The sequence below is a fragment of the Anomaloglossus baeobatrachus genome, chromosome 2, assembly GCF_048569485.1.
Source record: "Anomaloglossus baeobatrachus isolate aAnoBae1 chromosome 2, aAnoBae1.hap1, whole genome shotgun sequence".
NCBI lineage: Eukaryota > Metazoa > Chordata > Amphibia > Anura > Aromobatidae > Anomaloglossus > Anomaloglossus baeobatrachus.
The window spans coordinates 91,059,025-91,081,536 of NC_134354.1; the positions used below are offsets into that span (position 1 = coordinate 91,059,025).

The 22,512-nt window shown below is 44.1% G+C and overlaps 1 protein-coding gene across 1 annotated transcript in view; it reads right to left on the reverse strand.

The window, feature by feature from the left end:
• Window positions 1-22,310, reverse strand: part of ASB9 (ankyrin repeat and SOCS box containing 9) — a 46,344-nt gene extending 24,034 nt beyond the window's left edge. The window contains exons 1-3 of the mRNA XM_075333116.1: window positions 22,171-22,310; window positions 21,946-22,092; window positions 13,151-13,230 (exon numbers count right to left, since the gene is read on the reverse strand). Coding sequence (XP_075189231.1) covers window positions 13,151-13,230; window positions 21,946-22,027 — 162 coding nt within the window. The 5' untranslated portion in view covers window positions 22,028-22,092; window positions 22,171-22,310. The remainder of the gene's footprint in view (window positions 1-13,150; window positions 13,231-21,945; window positions 22,093-22,170) is intronic.
• Between the last annotated feature and the right edge of the window lie 202 nt (window positions 22,311-22,512).

Here is a 22,512-nt window from a genome sequence, read left to right on the forward strand (position 1 = left end):
CTTTGATGGGTGTTGGTTGTTAATTTAATTATGGTGCATACAGACATCAGATTGCAATAGCGCCGATTACTGTTATTTACGTATATCATTACTGTATTTGCTTGTTTCATGAATATTTGCACAATTGTTATTGCTTATATTGCCTAACTATGGACAGTGTAGGGGTATCTTGCTGTGTCACGGAGTGTGTTGCGTTTTTAACCTTTTTACTACAATAAAGGATTGCCTTTTATATTATATTATTTTGTGGTTGTGCTCCCCTTTCTTCATGCAGTTCTTTTCTACATTGTTCTTAAAGAGAGAGACCGGTCACTGAATGAGAGTAGGGCAAGAGAAGCCACTGGAGGACGCCCTTTTGGACAAGTCATCTGGGCATCATGCTCCCTGGCCAAGTTTTAACCCTAGAATGCCCAACCATAGAAATCTACCATAGAAAACAAGTGACCTAACAGGCCTGCGAGGCCCCAGGTATGCGTTCTAGGGTTAAACGTGCAGTATATCACAAAAGTGAGTACAAGAACACCCTTCACATTTTTGTAATTTTTTTTTATTATATCTTTTCATTGGACAACACTGAAGATCTGAAACTTTGACAAAATGTTAAGTAGTCAGTGTACAGCTTGAATAACTCAACACACAGCTATTAATGTCTAAACCATTGGCAAAAAAAAAGAGTACACCCCTTAGTAAAAATGGCCAAATTGTGCCCAAAGTGTCATTTTTTTTTCATGCACTGTCTTAACTCTCTTATGCATGTAGTTCACTAGAGCTGAACAGGAGCCGCTGGATCCTCTTCCCTCCTCCATGACATCACAAAACTGATGGGTGTTAAGACTTTGTGCTCCTCCACCTTTCGTCTGAGGAGCCCTCATTGATGCAGTAGGATTTAGGTCTGCAGACATGCTTGGCCAGTCCAGCAGCTTTACCCTCAGTTTCTTTAGCAATGCAGTAGTCGTCTTGGAGGTGTGTTTGGGGTTGTTATCATATTGGAATACTGCCCTGAGGCCCAGTTTCTGAAGGGAGGGGATCATGCGCTGTTTCACTGTCACAGTACATGTTGGCATTGATGGTTCCCTCAGTGATCTGTAGCTCCCCACAGCCAGCAGCACTCATGCAGCCACAAACCATGACACTCCCACCACCATGCTTGACTGTAGGTAAGACACACTTGTCTTTGTACTTCTCATCTGGTTGCGACAACAGACACATGACACCATCTGAACCAAATAAGTTTATCTTGGTCTCCTGATACCACAGGACATGGTTCCAGTAATTCATGTACTTAGTCTGCTTATCTTCAGTAAACTGTTTGCAGGCTGTCTTGTGTTTCATCTTTAGAAAACTCTTCCTTCTGCAATGACAGTCATGCAGTCCAATGTGATGCACTGTGAGGAGTATGGTCTGACCACTGACAGGCTGACCAGCCCACCACTGTACCTGTGACGCCCTGGCCGGACCAGGTAGTCATAGATAGGCCCCTGCACAACACCTTTCCCTCACAGGCGACATCAGCCAACCTTCAAAACCCTAGTCACCCCCCCCTCAGGGCTAGATGGACACACCATGGGGCAGAACCAGGCGGTTGGAAGACGCCCACCAAGGAGTCTAGACAGCCCAGGGATGGGAAAGTAGTCAGATCAGTTTTAGAGTTCAGCAGTGAAGGTCAGGCCTGTGTGTCAGGCCTGAAGTAAACTGACAGGTATCAGGGTAGGACCCCTGGTGCCTTTGGCTAGGAGGCAGACGGCGGTCTCCGTCTGCAGGAGCCGGGAAGACGGCTCGGTGGAACCGAGGTGGACCGGGACAGGGTAGTGGTCCGCCGGTACCGATCCGGGGAACCAAATTGGAAACCGGAGCACATGGGGGGGTACTCGGTCCCTGAAGCCGGGACCAGAAGCGACTGGAACCAGCTAATTAACCGATTGAGGCCAGGACTAGAGGTTCTGTCCCACCCAAAGTCCCTCTTAGATGGCAACAGCCCACCGAGGGGGATAAAAGGCCACCGCCACGGCTCAGAGATCCTACGGGCCAGCGTCTACGGGCAAGGGCTCCTTAGGCCACATCCAGCCGGTAGCGGACCCCTGAAGTTACAAGCACAGGCAGTCCACCATTACACAAAGGTGCAGGAGAAAGACAGAGGCTACCAGCCGGGTGGGGGAACCAGAACGCAGCCGGCTGTGGGCACTGACCACCATCACCTTGGTTTACCAGAGACTCATGTGTTTCCTTCAATAGTGAGTACACCAGCACCCTGCAGTCGCCCATCTCCCTGCACCAACAAACCCCAATGGGTCCCGGGGCCACCATCCCTACCCACGGAGGGGTTAACAACTTGCTGCACAACATCTCCCTCGGGTACCCCGTAACTGCAGCAGTGGTGTCCAAACTCACCACATACCGTGGGTGGCGTCACGAACCTAGTACGGCCCAGCCCGTACATATACATCCTACATCCACCATCCCCCCAACCCTTTTCATTCGAAGTGTCCGCGGGATTCCCCGGGTCCGGACACCCTCGAACCACCCACCGGAAGGCCCAGACCCGAGCAGCGGCAGGCTGCCAGCACGGGGGCAGCACACCCCCTTTGCAGCAATGCTGGCAGCATTTAAAAATACAACATGCTGAACATGTGCACTCAACATCCTTGGTTGACCATGGCGAGAGCTGTCTTGAGTGAAACCTGTCTTGTTAAACCGCTGCATGGTCTTGACCACCGTGCTGAAGTTCAATATCAAGGAGTTGGCCATCTTTATGTAGAGCAACAATTCTTTTTTCAGATCCTCAAAAGATTGTTTGACATGAGGTGCCATGTTAAACTTCTAGTGATCAGCATGCATGAGTGATAGCACAAAATTTACCATACCTGCACCCCAGTAACAACTTTTAAAACTAATGTTTCACATGACACCGGAGATCGAAAATGGCTAATTGTGCAAAATTTAGCTATTTTTACTTAGGGGTGTACTCACTTTTTTGTCAGTGGTCTAAACATTAATGGTTGTGTGTTGCGTTATTTAGAGGGCACCAAATTACACTGTTATACAAGCTGTACACTGACTACTGTACATTATAGCAAAGTGTCATATCTTCAGTGTCGTCCCATGGAAAGATATATTAAAAAAAATACAGAAATGTCAGGGGTGTGCTCACTTTTGAGATATTCAAAAAGGGGGAAAAAAACAGCTCACCTGCTCAAGGAGTGCACAGAAGAAGTTCCAAGGAAATCCAAAAACAAAAGAAAAAAATCCAACACTTCTAAAATGTTAGACTTTAAAGGGTGCTTTACACGCTGCGACATCGCTAACGATATATCGTCAGGGTCACGGTGTTAGTGACGCACATCCGGATTCGTTAACGACATCACAGCATGTGACAGCTAGGAGCGACGATCAACGATCGCAAAAACAGCAAAAATCGTTGATCGTTGACACGTCGCTCCAAATCATAATGTCGATGTTGTTTCATTCCGCAGGTTGTTCGTCGTTCCTGCGGCATCACACATCGTTGTGTGTGACACCGCAGGAATAACGAACATCTCCTTACCTGCGTCCACCGGCAATGAGGAAGGAAAGAGGTGGACGGTATGTTCCTTGAAGGAGGGATTGTTCGGCAGCAACAGCGACGTCGCTAAGCAGGTATGTACATGTGACGCTGCCATAGCTATAATGTTCGCTACGTCAGCGATCACCACATGTCGTACGAACGACAGGGGCGGGTGCTATCGCTCGGGACATCGCTAGCAATCGTTAGCGATGTCGCAGCGTGTAAAGCACCCTTTAACTCATCAGGTAAAAAATATAGTTCAATACAGGAAATTAAAACCTATGCGGCTTTCATGTATCAGGATTGAATGCCTCTTAATCATAGCCTAGGCATTCAGACTTGATGCGCATAAACCGCATGTTTTTATTTCCTTTACTGAATTACATTTTTTACTTGATGAGTTAAAGTCTAAAGTTTTTATAAGTGCTGGATTTTCTTCTTTTGTTTTCACTTTTGTGATACACTGTATGTTTTCACTGAAAAGTCACAGCTTTTCAAAGTAAAACATTCATGGATTTAAAAGGGAAGTCCAAGGTAAAATGGAATGTCTACAATCACTCTATGTATCTAAAGCCTTCCAAATCGGGATAGTGCGCTATGTGCACACTGTCATGATTTCCCTGTATTCCATGTGCACATGGGCAGCACATGACCCTATACTTGCAGTCATGTGCCGACTTTTCTCATCTAGTTTCTGTCAATTCTCTTCTATAAGAGAAGCTCAATCTAGTTGGCATGTAACCTCAAGTACTATCAGAAATGACTCAAGGTCTAGGGAAATATATAAGGTTCAAAATAACAAAAATATTTTTTTCCCCATAACAAATATTTATTAAATATAAAACCAACAAGTGGTAAAAACACTATGGTAAGACAAATGCAAATATTGAATACCAATTTGTCCCAGTAAATGGGTTAGGATATCAATTTCTTGGCCCTGAATGTCAGGGACATGGTTAAAGCCCGCTTTACACGCTTCAATATATCTCACAATCCGTCGTTGGGGTCAAGTTGTAAGTGACGCACATCCGGCATCGTTTGTGAGGTATCTGCGTGTGACATCTACGTGCGATCAGGATTGATTGCAAAACCGTTGATCGCAAACACATCGTATCTTTGTCTAGAATTGAACATTTTGTTGCACGAACCTAGTCAATTGAAACATGTGACATCCCTCATACGATTTTGATGTCTGAGGCTATGTGCGCAGGTGTGGCTCTGCACCGCAGCTTAAAAAAGGTCCGCTTCAGAGCGCAGCTGAAAAGCTGCGTTCTGAAGCGCCTCACAATGTCTGTCATTCACTAATCTCTGTCAGTCGGTCACTATCGCTGTCCCTCTCTCTCTGTCTATGTCAGTCTATCCCTCTTACCCCCTCTCTCATACTCACCGATCCCCGATCACCAGCGCGGCGCTGCATGGCGTTCACACTGCTGCGGCGGCTTTTACTATTTTGAAAAAGCCGGCCGCCCATTAAACAATCTCGTATTCCCTGCTATCCCCGCCCACCGGCACCTATGATTGGTTGCAGTGAGACACGCCCCCATGCTGAGTGACAGGTGTCTCACTGCACCCAATCACAGCAGCCGGTGGGCGTGTCTATACTGTGCAGTGAAATAAATAATTAAATAATTTAAAAAAACAGCGTGCGGTCCCCCCCAATTTTAAAACCAGCCAGATAAAGCCATACGGCTGAAGGCTGGTATTCTCAGGATGGGGAGCTCCACGTTATGGGGAGCCCCTCAGCCTAACAATATCAGCCAGCAGCCGCCCAGAATTGCCGCATACATTAGATGCAACAGTTCTGGGACTGTACCCGGCTCTTCCCGATTTGCTCTGGTGCGTTGGCAAATTGGGGTAATAAGGAGTTATTGGCAGCCCATAGCTGCCAATAAGTCCTAGATTAATCATGTCAGGCGTCTCCCCGAGATACCTTCCATGATTAATCTGTAAGTGACAGTAAATAAACACACACACCCGAAAAAATCCTTTATTAGAAATAAAAAACACAAACATATACCTTCGTTCACCACTTTAATAAGCTCGAAAAAGCCCTCCATGTCCGGCGTAATACACGGACCTCCAGCGTCGCTTCCAGCTCTGCTGCATGAAGGTGACAGGAACTGCTGAAGACACCGCCGCTCCTGTCACCTCCACGCAGCAACTGAAGACAGCCGCGCGATCACCTGAGCTGTCACTGAGGTTACTCGCGGCCACCGCTGTATCCAGTGACAGTGGGTAACCTCAGTGACAGCTCAGCTGATCGCGCGATTTTCTTCATGACAATCGTGTGTCCTTTTGCAGAAACGCACTCTTAAAGTATGATGTTTACACCCTCATGGTTCAAAGTGTTTTTGGGGTTGTACTCATCCTTCTTCCTCCAAACATGACGAGGGGAGTTGATACCAAAAAATTATATTTTGGTCTCATCTGACCACATGACCTTCTCCCATGCCTCCTCAGGATCATTTAGCTGGTCATTGGTGAACTTCAAACAAGCCTGGACATGTTCTAGCATGAGCAGGGGGACATTGTGTGTCATGTAGGATTTTAATTAATGACAGCAAAGACTGTTATTAATGGTAATCTTTGAGGCTATGGTCCCAGCTCTTTTCAGGTAATTGACCAGGTCCTACCGTGTAGTTCTGGGATGATTCCTGACCTTTCTCAGAATCCTCCTTACCCCACTAGACAAGATCTTGCATGGAGCACTAGACCGATTAAGATTGACAGTCATCGTGTTTCTTCCATTTTCTAATAATTGCGCCAACAGTTGTTGCCTTCTCACCAAGCTGCTTGGCTATTGTTCTGTAGCCCATCCCAGCTTGTGCAGGTCTACAATTTTGTCCCTTGTATCCTTAGACACTCTTTGGTCTTGGCCACGGTGGTGAGTACGAGGAATATGGTAGATCCATACATGTCAGTCACCTGCCCAATCATACATATTTACACACATCCTGACCTGCATCAATACAGGATAGAAATCTAATAGCTCTATTCTGGAACAAATGGGAAGGGGTGAAAGTTAATCATAGAGAGGTAGAAGCCTCTGACCACAGCAAGACCCCCGGGTGACAAAAGTAATTCAGCTAGGGAAGTGGTGGTGATTGCAAGTTCCAGAGAAGCTTCAAAGGGGACCTGCAAATGGACAGGCACCCGAATAAAAATTATAAAATTGGTGTGTGCATAGCCCTCACAGATATGGCAGGCATATAACTAGCTACTGAAAGACAATAGAGAAATCCTGTTTCCTAACTATGAATAGATTAAATCATAATAGGAAACATGATGGTAATATCTTCCATGTAGGATGCTCAGAAGTGTCGCGGGCGGAGGAGGGGACGCCGCCCTCTCCCACTGCTCGGGTCCGGCTGCCGCTGCTGCTGCGGCCTCTGCTGCTCGGTGGCTCGAGCGATGGGCCGGATCCCGGGGACTCAAGCGGCGCTCCTCGCCCGTGAGTGAAACGGGGATTGGTTTTGGGGATTTATTGTCCGTGACACCACCCACGGTTGTGGTGATTGTGTGGACACCACCGCTGCTCTGTATGGGGATCCCGGGAGCGGTGACAGGGAGCAGCTTTGTTGTTATTTCTCCCCTCCGTGGGTAGGGGGTTGGTTGTCCCGGGGCCCGGTGATGGGGTAGGGATGGATGGCAGGCCGGGTGCAGGGCCTGGTGAGGTGCAGGGTCGCGGGGGCAGCGCTGTGCTGTACGGCACGGTGGTACTCACTCAGCCTGAGACGTTGACACAGTTCTCGGTAAAACACACGGCTGGAAAGACAGTTCCCACGGACAGCTGCTGTTGCTTTTCCCCGGTAGTTGACGGTGACTGTCTCTTTCCCTGCACCTATGGTCAATGTTGGTAGCGATGGATTCCCACCGGTAAGTCGCTCCCCGGCTTGGATATGGGCCGGAGGACCCTTTCTTTGCCCGCAGGCGCTGGCCCTGAGAAACTGGTGCCTTGGCGGTGGCGGTGTCTCTCCTACGGTTGGACTGTTGCCTTCAATCGGGACTTAGTTGTTGGGAGACCCGGAGGTCCCCTTCACTGATGGATTTGGCAAATTCACGGCGACTCCTAGCCTTGCCGGGATCCGAAAGGCCCCTGCCAATGGTGCTGGCTTCTCTTCGTATACCGGTCCGGTACCGCCGGGCCACCACCCGTCCACGGTCCTTTCGGCAACCTCCAATCAGCCTCTCCTGCAGACGGTCACCGCCGTCTGCTAACCTTGCTGTCTCAGTCCGGGGCACACACCCGGACCAACTTCAGGCTTTCTCAACTGTCGCTTTCTCTTCCACTTTAACTCCTCTCACTTACTCCTCTACCACTTCACTCTCACTTCAAACTCTGACTAATCTGATCTCCTTGGTTTTCCCGCCTCCAGGGCTGTGAACTCCTCGGTGGGCGGAGCCAACCGCCTGGCCCACCCCCTGGTGTGAACATCAGCCCCTGGAGGAAGGCAACAAGGATTTCTGGTGTAGCTTCGGTGTACCTATCCGGGGTGTAGGGTGTGGTGGTGTCATGACCTGTGACCCCTGGCTTGCCCAGGGCGTCACAGAAGCATAGATGTGAGGAAAGCTTCCATTTCATAATTTTCTGAAACCTGAAGGCACATCCCGTGTCCAGCCCGGTCATAGGTCACCAGGTGGGAAGTATGTGGGAAGTACATGGGGTATTAAAAACCAAGGCAGACATTTTTGGAGGGGTTCTTCTCAGGAGAGGTCACGTCCAATAAATGTGTGAGGAGTACCAAGGAAACTATATGTGCCAAGTCAGCACCAGACCTAGTCATATGTAACTGATTCATATGTACATCTTCTTGCACCTATATCTTACTTGTATCTGCATTTCTGACCATACTATCTTTAAATTTCTTGTGTATATATCATTTTTAGCTGGTGTGCCTAGTATCTAGTTGTTCTTTTATCTCGATCCACGAATCCCATGTCCATGTGCTCGGTTTAGTATCACATGCTACCCGGGCTAGTTTCTGGCCCGATATAGTCCTGTTATTGGACCAGGCTTGTATCTAATGAGGAACTAGTAGATGACTACCGGACTGGCAGGGCCTTGTTTCACTGGCGCTAGTGAAAACGTTCTGTCGACCTGTCAGGGTTGTGAGTGAGTGGGGTGTCATGCTGAAGGTTGCGCAGACCACCCTGTCTCCCTCCCCATGCCCGCATGGATAGGGGGTAGAGTGTCACCTCATGCCAAGCTGATCTTATGTACCCCTGAGAATGCGGAACGTCTCGTGTTGGCTGAAGGGACAAGGCCTATCGCGTGGCTCTGACGTATTTGAAACGTCATGGCGGGGCTGTGAAGTGCAGTTTCGTCACATATTGGTGGCAGTGGTGGGATGTCTGTGGGACCTCCCAGCTGTTCATTATAGAGAGGTTTGAGTGTGATTGATTTAGTGTGTGGGCTTTTATACAATTAACATGCTCAAATAGGTGCAATTAATACAGGTAATGAGTGCAGAGTAGTAGGAGCTTCTTAAAGAAAAAAATATCAAATCTGTAAGAGCCAGAACTCTTGCTAGTTAGTAGGTGATTAAATAATTATTTCATGCAATAAAATGCAAATTAATTATTTAAAAATCATACAATGTGATTTTCTGGAATTTTTTATCCTGTCTTTCACAGTTGAAGGAAGTGTACCTATGATAAAAATTACAGACCTCTCCATTTTTTATAGGTGGAAAATCAGGAGCGTATCAGATACTTATTTCCCCCTCTATAGTTATAGTAGATAATTTGAAGGGAATTTGTCACTGCATTTGAGCTATCTAAACTATTATTATGGGGCTATGGACTACTGAAAAAAGTCATCTGTATGCCTCGTATCAGTGACTCGCCAGATGACTTTTTATACAGTAATGTCAACTTAGCGAAACAACGCCTTGTTTAGGGGTGTGACTAAACTAGGTGGAAACAGCGAAGGTTTCTTTGCAGATATATATATATATATATATATATATATATATATATACACATATACAGTACAGACCAAATGTTTGGACACACCTTCTAATTCAAAGAGTTTTCTTTATTTTCATGACTCTGAAAATTGTAGATTCACATTGAAGGCATCACAACTATAAATTAACACATGTGGAATGAAATACTTAACAAAAAAGTATGAAACAACTGAAAATATGTCTTATATTCTAGGTTCTTCAAAGTAGCCACCTTTTGCTTTGATTACTGCTTTGCACAGTCTTGGCATTCTCTTGATGAGCTTCAAGAGGTAATCACTGGAAATGGTCTTCCAACAGACTTGAAGGAGTTCCCAGAGATGCTTAGCACTTGTTGGCCCTTTTGCCTTCACTCTGTGGTCCAGCTCACACCAAACCATCTCGATTGTGTTCAGGTTTGGTGACTGTGGAGGTCATCTGGTGTAGCATCCCATCACTCTCCTTTTTAGTCAAATAGCCCTTACACAGCCTGGAGGTGTGTTTGGGGTCATTGTCCTGTTGAAAAATATATGATGGTCCAACTAAATGCAAACTGGATGGAATAGCATGCCGCTGCAAGATGCTGTGGTAGCCATGCTGGCTCAGTAAATCCTCAACAGTGTCACCAGCAAAGCACCCCCACACCATCACACCTCCTCCTCCTCCATGCTTCACGATGGGAACCAGGCATGTAGAGTACATCCGTTCACCTTTTCTGCGTCGCACAAAGACATGGTGGTTAGATACAAAGATCTCAAATTTGGACTCATCAGACCAAAGCACAGATTTCCACTGGTCTAATGTCCAATGTCTAATTCCTTGTGTTCTTTAGCCCAAACAAGTCTCTTCTGCTTGTTGCCTGTCCTTAGCAGTGGTTTCCTAGCAGCTATTTTACCTTGAAGCCCTGCTGCATAAAGTCTCCTCTTAAGGGGTACTTTGCACACTATGACATCGCAGCTGCAAAAGTGACACAGATCCGGCGTCGTTGTCGACATCGGAGTATGTGAATCCTTTTTACTACGATTAACGAGTGCAAAAGTGTCGAAATTGTATGATCGGTGTAGTGTCGGGCATTTCCATAATGTCGCTGCAGCGACAGGTATGATGTTGTTTCTCGTTCCTGTGGCAGCACACATCGCTGTGTATGAAGGAGCGAGGAACATCTCCTTACCTGCGTCCCGGCTGCAATGAGGAAGGAAGGAGGTGGGCGGGATGTTTACGTCCCGCTCATCTCCACCCCTCTGCTTCTATTGGCCGCCTGCCGTGTGACGTTGCTGTGATGCTGCACGACCCGCCCCCTTAAGAAGGAGGCAGTTCGGCGGCCAGAGAGACGTCGCAGGGCAGGTAAGTGCATGTGAAGCTGCCGTAGCGATAATGTTCGCTACGGCAGCTATCACAAGATATCGCATGTGCGACGGGGGCGGGGATTATCGCGCTCGGCATCGCAACAATCAGCTTGCGATGTCGTAGTGTGCAAAGTACCCCTAACAGTTGTTCTAGAGATGTGTCTGCAGCTAGAACTCTGTGTGGAATTGACCTGGTCTCTAATCTGAGCTGCTGTTAACCTGCGATTACTGAGGCTGGTGACTCGGATAAAATTATCCTCCATAGCAGAGGTGACTCTTGGTTTTCCTTTCCTGGGGCGCTCCTCATTTTAGACAGTTTCTTTGTAGCATTGATGGGTATTGCCACTGCACTTGGGGACACTTTCAAAGTGTTCCCAATTTTTTCGGACTGACAGACCTTCATTTTTTAAAGTAATGATGGCCACTCATTTTTCTTTACTTAGAATTTGTTTTATGGCAAGAAAAAAGCAGCTAACAGTCTATTCAGTAGGACTATCAGCTGTGTATCCACCAGACTTCTGCACAACACAACTGATTGACCCAACCCCATTTATAAGGCAAGAGATCTCACTTATTAAACCTGACAGGGCACACCTGTGAAGTGAAAACCATATCCAGTGACTACCTCTTGAAGCGCATCAAGAGAATGCCAAGAGTGTGCAAAGTAGTAATCAAAGCAAAAGGTGGCTACTTTGAAGAACCTAGAATATAAGACATATTTTCAGTTGTTTCATACTTGTTTGTGAAGTATTTCATTCCACATGTTTTAATTCATAATTTTGATGCCTTCAATGTGAATCTACAATTTTCAGAGTCCTGAAAATAAAGAAAACTCTTTGAATGAGAAGGTGTGTCCAAACTTTTGGTCTGTGCTGTGTGTGTGTGTGTGTGTGTGTGTGTGTATATATATATATATATATATAGTAAGAAACAACTACATTTATACATTTATGCATGATATGCCTATATTCATAAAGACTATAAATATATATAAATATATAAATAAATAAAAACGTCAGATTTTTTTTAGATTGTTTTGATATCTCAAGCTTCTCGATTCTTATTCTTAACATAAGTAAACAGAAACAACCACGATACCAGCTCACCGCTCACAATATTAGAGGGGCTGGATCACTTGATCCTGCACGGATGATCCCAGGTGAGGACGTCCACGATTCAGGAGGTAAAATATCCAGCGGATCACAGGCAAATTCATGTTCCATGAATAAGACTTTATGACAATTTGATATGCCGAAACGCGTTGGATGATGCTTATTCCTTGTAGCTGTCTGCTGGATTCCATGATGCGGACTTTTAATGTAAGAAATAAAACTATTTGAATTTTAAATTTGCCTGTCATCCGCTGGATATTTTACCTCCTGAATAAGTAAACAGAATAAAAAAAAAACCGTTTAATTTGGAGTTATATAATCTAACAGTAGGTGTTATCTTTCATTATAATTCTGTCTGTGATGATAGTGAGACTGCTGAAACTGATCTTTATAGAACAGTAACGGGTACTTTGCACGCTGCGACATTGCTAGCCGATGCTAGCGATGCCGAGCGCTATAGTACCCGCCCCCATCGCAGCAGCGATATCTTGTGATTGCTGCCGTAGCGAACATCATCGCTACGGCAGCTACACACGCACTTACCTGCCCTGCGACGTCGTTCTGGCCGGCAACCCGCCTTCTTCCTAAGGGTCGGGTCGTGCGGCATCATAGCGACGTCACACGGCAGGCGACCAATAGATGTGTGCTGCCGCAGGAACGAGGAACAACATCGTATCTCCTATTGGTACGACATTATGAAAATGTCCGACACTACACAGATCACTGATTTACGAAGCCTTTACGATCGTTTATCGGCGAATCTAGGCTTTACACATTGTGATGTCGTTACCGGCGCCGGATGTGCCTCACTTTCGTTTTGACCCCGACGATATCGCAGTAGCTAAGTACCCCTAAGTGTCAGCCAATTATGAGGCACAGTGGTCAAAGTAAAAACTGCAAGATTATTGAAACAGCTGCAGGGTTTTTTCATGTTCTTTCAAAATCATTATCAGCAAATTATGGTAGATCTCTAAGATGTAACAGAAATATATGATTAATAAAGACCTGAACAATCAGAACCTTAGAGATTGTGGGAAGAAAGGGACAGCAGCATGCAACGGAGAACCATAGACTTTAGCCAAGTTGCAACAGCTGTAGTACCGGACATTCAGTTGGAGCTGAGTCCGAGGAAACCTAAGTCCTGTGCTGTTCTGATTTCTAGGGTCCCAGCACATGATTCGAAACTAATCCTAATTATTAAATTACCTGGTTAATTAACTTGTTTAATGTCACTTGCCGTCCATGAATTGATGCTTCATGTAATAGAGACCAATCAGACACAAAATCTGCAGAGAAACAAAGAAGCGTTATATTTACAGCACATCACAAAATATCCCCATAATGTTGTTAACATTAAACAGCTGAAGCACCTTAAAGGGGTGGTTCATCCATATTCATTATTGGCCACATCGATATTATGTTGAGAAACAAGATTTCTCTCAAATACCTTGTGTTGCCAATTTTGCCTGTGAGTGGCGTTATTCCAGTCTGCTCTTTCCCATCGCCTGACCCCCAGGCTCTGTGACTTCTGGGATCCAGTGATGTCACGTCAACTTCCTGCTCACCTGACATCACCATGGTCGACCCCAGTCTCAGTGAGTCACTGGGCTGTGGGTGGAGTGTCACTACTCCTCACAGCCCAGCGTTACTCCTGCTTGAGCGCTCTGCAGCAAAGGAAAAGTGAACAGGGAGATGCTGCGCTGTGGCACTGGGCTGTGATGAGTGGGGAAACTCTGCCCACAGCCCAGTGACTCACGGAGACTGGGGCTGGCCGTGGTGATGTCAGGTGAGAAGGAAGTTGATGTGACATCACCGGATCCCCAAGGTCATGGAACCCGGGGATCAGGCAATGCGGAAGAGCAGACTGCAATAGCGCCACTCACAGGCACTATTGGCAACACAAGGTATTTGAAAGAAACCTTGTTTTTCAACAGAATATCATTGTGGCCAATAATAAATATGGATGAACCACTTCTTTAAAAGGATATAGACACCAAGAATTTATTTTGTTTGCTTTAGGTTTTCTTCTTTCTTGGATCGCAAAATAAGATTTAGGTGCACAGAGGCAGGACAGTTAACCCCTAGCCCGGCTTCTCCGCCTACGTGTCAGTATGACAGGTCACTGCTTTGAAGACTGCTGGAAGATCAATATGCATGAGCACTTCTCATGGTGGAGGACAGCACAAGGGCACACTTTTAAACAGGAGCCAGGTCACTGACAAAGCAGTGATCTGTCATTCAGACATCAGAGGCAGGTGAGGGGGTCGGACCAGGAGCCAAAGACCCTACCAAGACTCCCGCCTCTGTGCACCGAAATCTTATTACTTGAAAACTTCAAATGCTGATTAAAGAGGAACCACAAAACGGATTTCGTCACTAAAGATATCCCGCAAAGAATAAGCTCTGAAATGGCTATGGGGACGGAAAAATAAAACAGTTATGGCTCTTGGTAAAAGAAAAGGAAAAAAACGAGAGCGCAAAAACGGAAAGCTCGTGAAGGGGTTAAAAAACAAAAGTAATATTGGAGCAGCACTGAGGGAGTCCGTTCAGGCGTTCAGCAGGTTAAATGTAGATTCTATAAAAGAGAGGTACTGGTGTGCTATCAGAAGCATGGGGACTACAACATACTGTATAAATAAAGAAGATACCTTTATTAATGGTCTTCAGAATCACAAAATGGTTTTTGGCTCCTGTTTTGGTAAACATCTAAAATGCCAAAACCTGTGTCACTGTATTTGTGGGTTGTGGTATTATCACTTATCAGCTGTTTAACATTCTTATCGTCTTGAAGTTTAATATCCCTATGGTTGTAATAGTATAGGGTATGATAGAAATAGTTGCTTACGTAGATTGGTCTGATGATAAGAAGTGTGCCATTATCCTGGTAGAACCTTCTTTGTTTTTGTGTAGAACAATATGTTCTATTTTGAGATATTAGACTAAGATGAAAATATCTAGCTTCCATGTGTTGTATGAACATCTGTCTTATTTTATGAACATCTGTCTCACATCTTGTAATATGTTCACCATTTATTTTATTTTGTGTAAATAAACACTAGAGATAAGTGATCCTGAATTTGATTGGGTCGTGATCACTGAACCCTCCTGGGTTCACTGATCAGATCGACAATCCAATCAACGATCCTAGCCGAACCCAATCAATTCAATGGGTGTCCACACTTATGTATTATAAAATGGGTGGGGTGGGGGGGGACAGAAAATGGTGTAGTGGGATTGCAAAAGAAAGGAAATAAGGAAGGAATAAACCAGTTTATACTTAATGAGTCTCCCTGCAGCTGTAACGCTACTTCCGGAGCCACTCATTATCCCTCATACATATGCACTGTGTTCCCAGCCCACCGGCATCTCTGATTGGCTGCAGTCAAACCGTGCTCACACAATCTCTAACAGCGTCTATCATTGGTTGTAATCACACATGCTAGCCTACGTTCTTATACTGGTGGTAAATAAATTTAAAAAATAGTCCCCCCAATATATTGATACCGGCACAGATGAAGACCATGGCTACAGGCTGCAGCCCCAGCCATGGGCTTATCTTGGCTGTGTATCAAAATAAGAGGAACCACATGTGGCTTTTTTTTTAATTTAAATTTTAAATAAATTTTAAAAAGAATTGATATCTTGCAATCTGCACTCTGGCCGCTAATGTCAGCCTCATAATGGGCTGACATTTCTTGTTCATCTACATCACTGCCTATCAAATAAAGAGTGTCACAATGATTACAATGACAGATGACACCTATATATAGATAACACAGAAGTCACCATATACAATCTCCTCTGCACAGGTTACAGAGCATGGGCACAATATTCTCCTACAGAAGTCAACGTCCATCTTCAGTTTATTGTTTCCTATATCCACAAAGCTACTGTAAAACTTTTTTTTTATAAATGCTGTTAACAGCAGCACAGGCAAGATGGCTGCCATTATTATTTTTTAGAAAATAAGATAAAAAAAATAAACAGATTACAGAAATAATGTTTTCGTTACTACATCCATTTTAAGTATAAGGCTGGTTTCACATATCCATGATTTACAGTCTGAATACAGACTGAAATGTCTGGATCGGTCACAGGTCCTCCTAACTTAAACCCGGAAGCCCATGTGTGACGCCCTAGCCTATCAAGTCGTCACAGGGTATTGTGCAATCTGCCCTTCTGTGCAATATCCACCTCCTCCTTGGTTACGGGTCCCTCACCTTTGGTGTTGCCAAGAACAAGCTAATCAAAATCCTAGGAACACTCTGCACTACACCCACCAGACACACCAGTGGACGGCCTGAGTGGAACAGGGTCGCCCACTTGGGGGGTTCGTAAGGGGGGTCAGGAGTGTTAGGAGACAGTTGAGTTGAGGAGTGACTCTGAAGAGGAGAGGTCAGGAGCTGGGCTGCATGAACTACTAGGTGGCAGGCGTTGGTCTGGGCCTGGTAGTAGCTGGAACCTGGTCGCAGGGGATCGTGACAAGGGGCACGGACTGTCGAGGAGGCTAGCCGACGGGCTTGTGCCATCACTGGGCAGGGGCCATGGCATAACAGGGTACGTGGCCCTAGGTCAGGGAGTGGCTTCAAGCGTCCTGACAATTTCCCGACGAGGACGGAGCCTTCAAGATCCGTTCTCCAGGCGCTCTAAAATCGGGGTACTGATGCAACGAGGGGGATAGGACTTTCCACTACACGGTCCAGAAAATCCCAAGCATGAACCCTGAGAACAAGTTCACCCAGTTAGCCACACTGGGGAGCGGGACCCGATTAGTTTCACACTAAAGGGACCAACTAGAAGACAAGGTGCCACGGGAAAAGGTCACAGGCCAACAGGCAACACCAACGGGCATGGGACCCAGGCGTGCTCCCGCTCAGCGGCAGCGGTGTCCAGAACTTTGGTTTAGTACAGTTGTCAGTGTCAGCATTATTGGACTGAGTGAGTACGCAAGTGACCCTTACCGTCCCAACAGCACCCCCCCGTCACCTTCACCGAGTCCCAAACGCAGCGGTGGTAATCCATCTTACCACGCACCACAGGTGGCGTCATGAACTTTCCACACCATTCCCTGTACATAACCCGCTTGGTTTGAGGAGCCGTGCGACCCCCGGGTCCGGAGCCCTCTCAAGCCACCGCGGATCCGGATCCGAGCAGTCCAGCTGCTGATGTGGGGGCGACACACATGCAGCTGTTCAATTTGGGTTAAGAGAGCCACGGCCAGTCCATACTTGGACCATGAAACATGAATTTGTGAAATAGACCTAAATCAAAGTCAGTCAGAAAGTAAACAGCCAAGTCCTATATTCATACGCATTAGTGGCTAACAATGGCCTACCTTGGTGGAGGACTTACCATTGGTGCAAACTATGTAGCCACACAGGGGCCCAAGAGGTAAGGGAGTCACTTCCACCATCAAAGCAGCAGATAGATAAAAGGGTGTATTATGATGAACTATTGGACTGCAAAGGTCCCATATACTTTTCTTCCACAAAGGCTCTCTTCTGTCTATGTCCGCCCCAAGCTACCTAGGTAATACACTATTTAATTAGCAATTACCCAAATATGTGTGAGTCCGTAGGAACTGTCATTGGAGGTGAAGACATGCTAAGGTGAAAAGGTATCACCAGCCTCCGATGTAATAGCTGTTTTTTGGGATTGGAGGACAGTAGGTGGTTCATAGTTGGGTGGATGTGCCACGATGTGAGGCCCATTATTTGGAGATAAAATATGGAGCCAATGACATACTAGGGTCACTAGAGTCTATTTTCTAGGGATCGATTCACAATTAACCTATCAGACCTTACTGATTATATTTTATTGTTGATGATTCAATGAAAAGCATATGGCAAATAATATCATTCATTGCTGTGATTTTAAACCGAGAACTTGATGTTTTTTGTGTCTAAGAATTTGAGTTACGTTAAGCTTATTGTAGAGTAACCAGTTCAGACTTGTCCGGGAAGTGAATGATCCGCTCTCATGTTTAAGAAAAAGATCAGCTCCATGATGTTTAAACATGACAGGATGAACATTTTTGTAGGAAAGAAAAGACTATATTACCCATGGTGCACATTGCTCTAATTATATGACAAGAACCTGTTAGTCTTGTCTTTGGGCTGCAGAGCTATTTTGGTGGCCTACTGTTTACTCTGCACACTCATATGATAGTTTTCAGTATTTTACACATTGTGTGTACATATGTATATACAGTCATGGGTGTTGGCACCCTTGAATTTGTTCCACAATATTATTTTTTTCTCCCAGAAAATTATTGGAATTACTCGTTTTGTTATACACATTTATTTTGTTTGTGTGTATTGGAACAACACATAAAAGAGAAAAAAGGCAAATTGGACATTATTTCACACAAAACCCCAAAAATGGGCCTGAGAAAGTTGTTGGCACCTTTCCAAAATTGTTTTCAACAACTTTATTTAAAGCATGTGATGCTCGTTCAAGCTGACCCTCAGACTGTGTACCCTGTGCTATCTATTGTCTCAGAGGTACGATTGATGGTAGTGAGGTTTGAGTCACCAGCATGTTCCTGACTCCGGTCCTAGCCCTGATACAATTCCCCTCCCTCACCTCCACCCGAGTGATGAGCCAGAACCGTAAGCACAAACCACAATCACACGGCAATAACACACAAAGGAGCCATTAAAAGGGCACAAGGGGAAACAACATAAAAGGGGAGAGTAAACTACTGGGAAACTTCCAAACTGTACAACAAACACAGCATGAACTGCTGCAGCAAGCACCAATGCTGCAGCCAACAAAGCAAGTCACAGAGAGGGCTTCTCCAGCTTCTTTTTCCTCTTGGCCAAGATTCCAAATAAATGAAAATAATCGGCACCCTCTGCTGAAAGCAGAGGGTACTGTATATACAGGATCTGGGAGTGGTCCAAAACGGAAACATCTGACCAGGAGTCAGATGCTGCTGAAAGGTAAACTGACATTAACCCTGTTTTCCCCAAAGGAAAGGGAATTAATGTAATCAGCAGAGTCTCACAAGGTAAAGTGAGACACTGACCCAAAACCTGTTACAAAACACCACAACAAAGAGAAGACCGTGACCCTCATTTTCTGGCAAGTAAACACTGTGGGTAATATGAAAATCCCACTTGAAACCAGATAAAAAGGATATAAGTTGACTCAATCTTTGTATTATGTGTCTGTGTGTGCCACACTAAGCATGGAGAACAGAAAGAAGAGAAGACAACTGTCTGAGGACTTGAGAACCCATCTTTTTGAAAAATATCAACAATTTTAAAGTTGCAAATTGATCTCCAGGTTTCTTTGTTCATGGTGTGCAAGAAGTTGAAGAAATTTACATCCCATGGCACTGTAGTTAATCTCACTGGAAGTGATTGGCAGAGAAAAATTGATAAAAGGTTGCAATGCAAGATAGTCCAGATGGTGGATAAGCAGCCCCAATCAAGATCCAAAGGAATTCAAGCTTGTCCTGCAGTTCAGGGAGCATCAGTGTCAGTGCCAACTATCCGTTGACATTTGAATTAAATGAAACGCTGTGGCAGGGGACTGAGGAGGACCCCACTGCTGACACAGAGACATAAAGAAGCTACACTGCAATATGCCACAATGTACGTGAATAAACCAAACTCCTTCTGGGAAAGCATCTCGTGGACAGATGAGACCAAGATAGAGCTTTTTTTGGTAAAGCACATCATTCTACTGTTTACTGAAAACAGAATGAAGCTTACAAAGAAAAGAACATAGGACCTACAGTCAGATATGGTGGAGCTTCAATGATGTTTTGGGGTTGTTTTGACGCTTCTGGAACTGGGGGCATTGACTGTGTGCAAGGCATCATGAATTCTGATAATTACCAAAGGATTTTGAATGGCAATGTAGTGCCCTGTGTCAGAAATCTGGATTTGCATCCTTAGTCATGGTGTTCCCAAACATACTTCAAGAAGCTCCCAGAAATGGATGGAAACAAAGAGCTGGAGAGTTCTGAAGTGGCAGCAATGAGTCCGGATCTAAATCCCATTGAACACCTGTGGAGAAATCTTGAAATTGCTGTTGTGAGAAGGCGCTTTCGAATCTGAGAGACCTGGAGCAGTTTGCAAAAGAAGAGTGGTCCAAAATTTCATGTGAGAGGTGTAAGAAGCTTGGTGATGGTTATAGGAAGTGATTGATTGCAGTTATTTATTTCAAAGAGTGTGCAATATTTATTCATTAATTAATATTAACTAATATTAAGTTGAAGATGCTAACAATCTGGTCTGGACCATATTTGGAGTTTTATGGGAAATTATTTCTAATTTGTCTTTTTTTTCCTGTTTTTTTTTTCTTTAATACACACAAAGGAAATAAACACATGTACAAGAAAACGTGTAATTGCAACAACTCTCTAGCACAAATAATTAATCTCTTGGAACATTCTGATGGGTGCCAACACTTTCAAGTATAACTGTGTGTATATATATATATATATATATATATATATATATATATATATATACACATATACACACACATATTATGTATAATATAATGTACATATTTATGAATCATGTGTATATGGTTGTGTATATAGACACGTACATTTGATAAATCATTATATTATTGTGGTTTTGATACTTTAATGTTGCATTCACTATGTTGAATTTCCTTGACCTGAAAATATTTGGTTTTAATTCAAATGTTCAAGTTAATGAGAAACACAGATGATTTCAGAATAAGTCCAAAGTTCCCTTCTCTGAGTAAAACAACAGTTCCTTTCTGTCACTCAGTTCTCCCGATAACCAGTAATTTTCCTGTTGGATGAGCCAGTGCTGAATATTTTGTGTCCCAGAGGTGTTCTGGCCAATGTACAAACCGCTCAGTGAGAATCTGGCTGCATTACCCTCATGAATACACTGATCTTCAATGCTTCTTTTTTGCCCGCTGTCACAGGATTTATAGGTGAAACATAGAAAATCAATTAAAATATATTATATACGGTGTGTATATATATATATATATATATATATATATATATACAAACATATATATATATTTATGTTGATATTTTAATTTATATGCAAATTATATATATATATATACACAAATAAATAAAAATATCTATATAAATACTTGTATGTTTATATAGATGTGTTTATTTATATGCATATATGTCTGTGCATATATATATATATATATATATATATATATATATATAAATACCTTTTCATTGCTTTTGTTTTTGTGTGTGATGAGCTATCTCTTATGATGATTATTACTGAACCACAGTCACAAGGCAATATTTTGGTCACTAGTTTACAGCAGTATTTGTAGCCAAAACCAGGAGAGGAATATTCAGAGATAAAGTATAATAGAAACACGTGCTCCACTTCTGCATTTTTCACTCATTCGTGGATTCGGCTTACGAATACCGAGGTAAAATACTGACCAAATACTGACGTGTACAAGTAGCCTTTGGCAAAGTAGTAGTACTTCTTTAACAATCATTTATTGATTGGACGTTTCCTTTTTTCACAATGGTGCAGTAGTTGAGATGTCTACATTATATAATATCTTGGTTACCCTTCCACATTGTATTCATGGTTTCCAGAGTTTGGACCTCCACTATTCATAAAGCAATGTAACACTTTACAAGATGGGAATAGCCCTCGTAAAATGTTTAATCGCTTTATGATTAGTGGAGGATCTGTAATATGGCCGTGTACATCAGCCTATACAGATTCCTCTCGTAATTTCCTCCCAGGTATATCATCTTACAATTATCACAAAGGTATCAATGGGAAGTGCAACAATGGAATCATTCACGTGTAAAACACAAAAATTACACCCCATCCATACATAATAGATGCTCATGCTCCATTTTCAATTTATTTTTCTCTCTTTGTGCAAAAGTGCTTACACACCTATAAAGCCGCCATATAGTAAATGTTACATGGGGCAATAAGACTCCATGAGCTGCAGGTTATTATATAATTTCTGGTATCATTTTCATGCAAGCGTTAAAATATACTCACCGGACATTAGAGGGTTAGAGATGTAAGTTACTGGTGGTTGACCACTATCGTCTTCAGAGGGACCACCATGTTCGGACTCCATCCTCAGTTTATAATGAGATCTTTGTGACACCTTGAAAGTCCAGGTTCTCCTGAGAATATGAGCGCCTGGTTACAAGTGACGTACAGAATTACATTGATGGAGTCCTGTGGGAACATGTAGCAGTGTGCAGAGCTCAGGAATACCTGTGTGACCCTACAGCAGCCACTTAGCAATAAGAAGATCATCCCTCGGTCAACCAGTCAAAACTTCATGAAGATCTAGACAGTTCACAAACAAAAAGCTGCATTGATGTCACATCCTTTAGAAAACCACGGCCAATCATCTGGAGAATATAACCGGCATGCACTTTCTTTCAATGAAAAGTATATCTTTGCGAAAAAAAAAAAAATGTGAGAGGAGAGGGAGGGGGAGGGGAACACAGTAATCCAGTTAGGCAACTTCAGCAGAATCTAAAAACGCCTGAGGAACTTAGACGAGAGGGGAAAAAAAACAATATTATCACTACAGCTTAATACTGTCAGCAT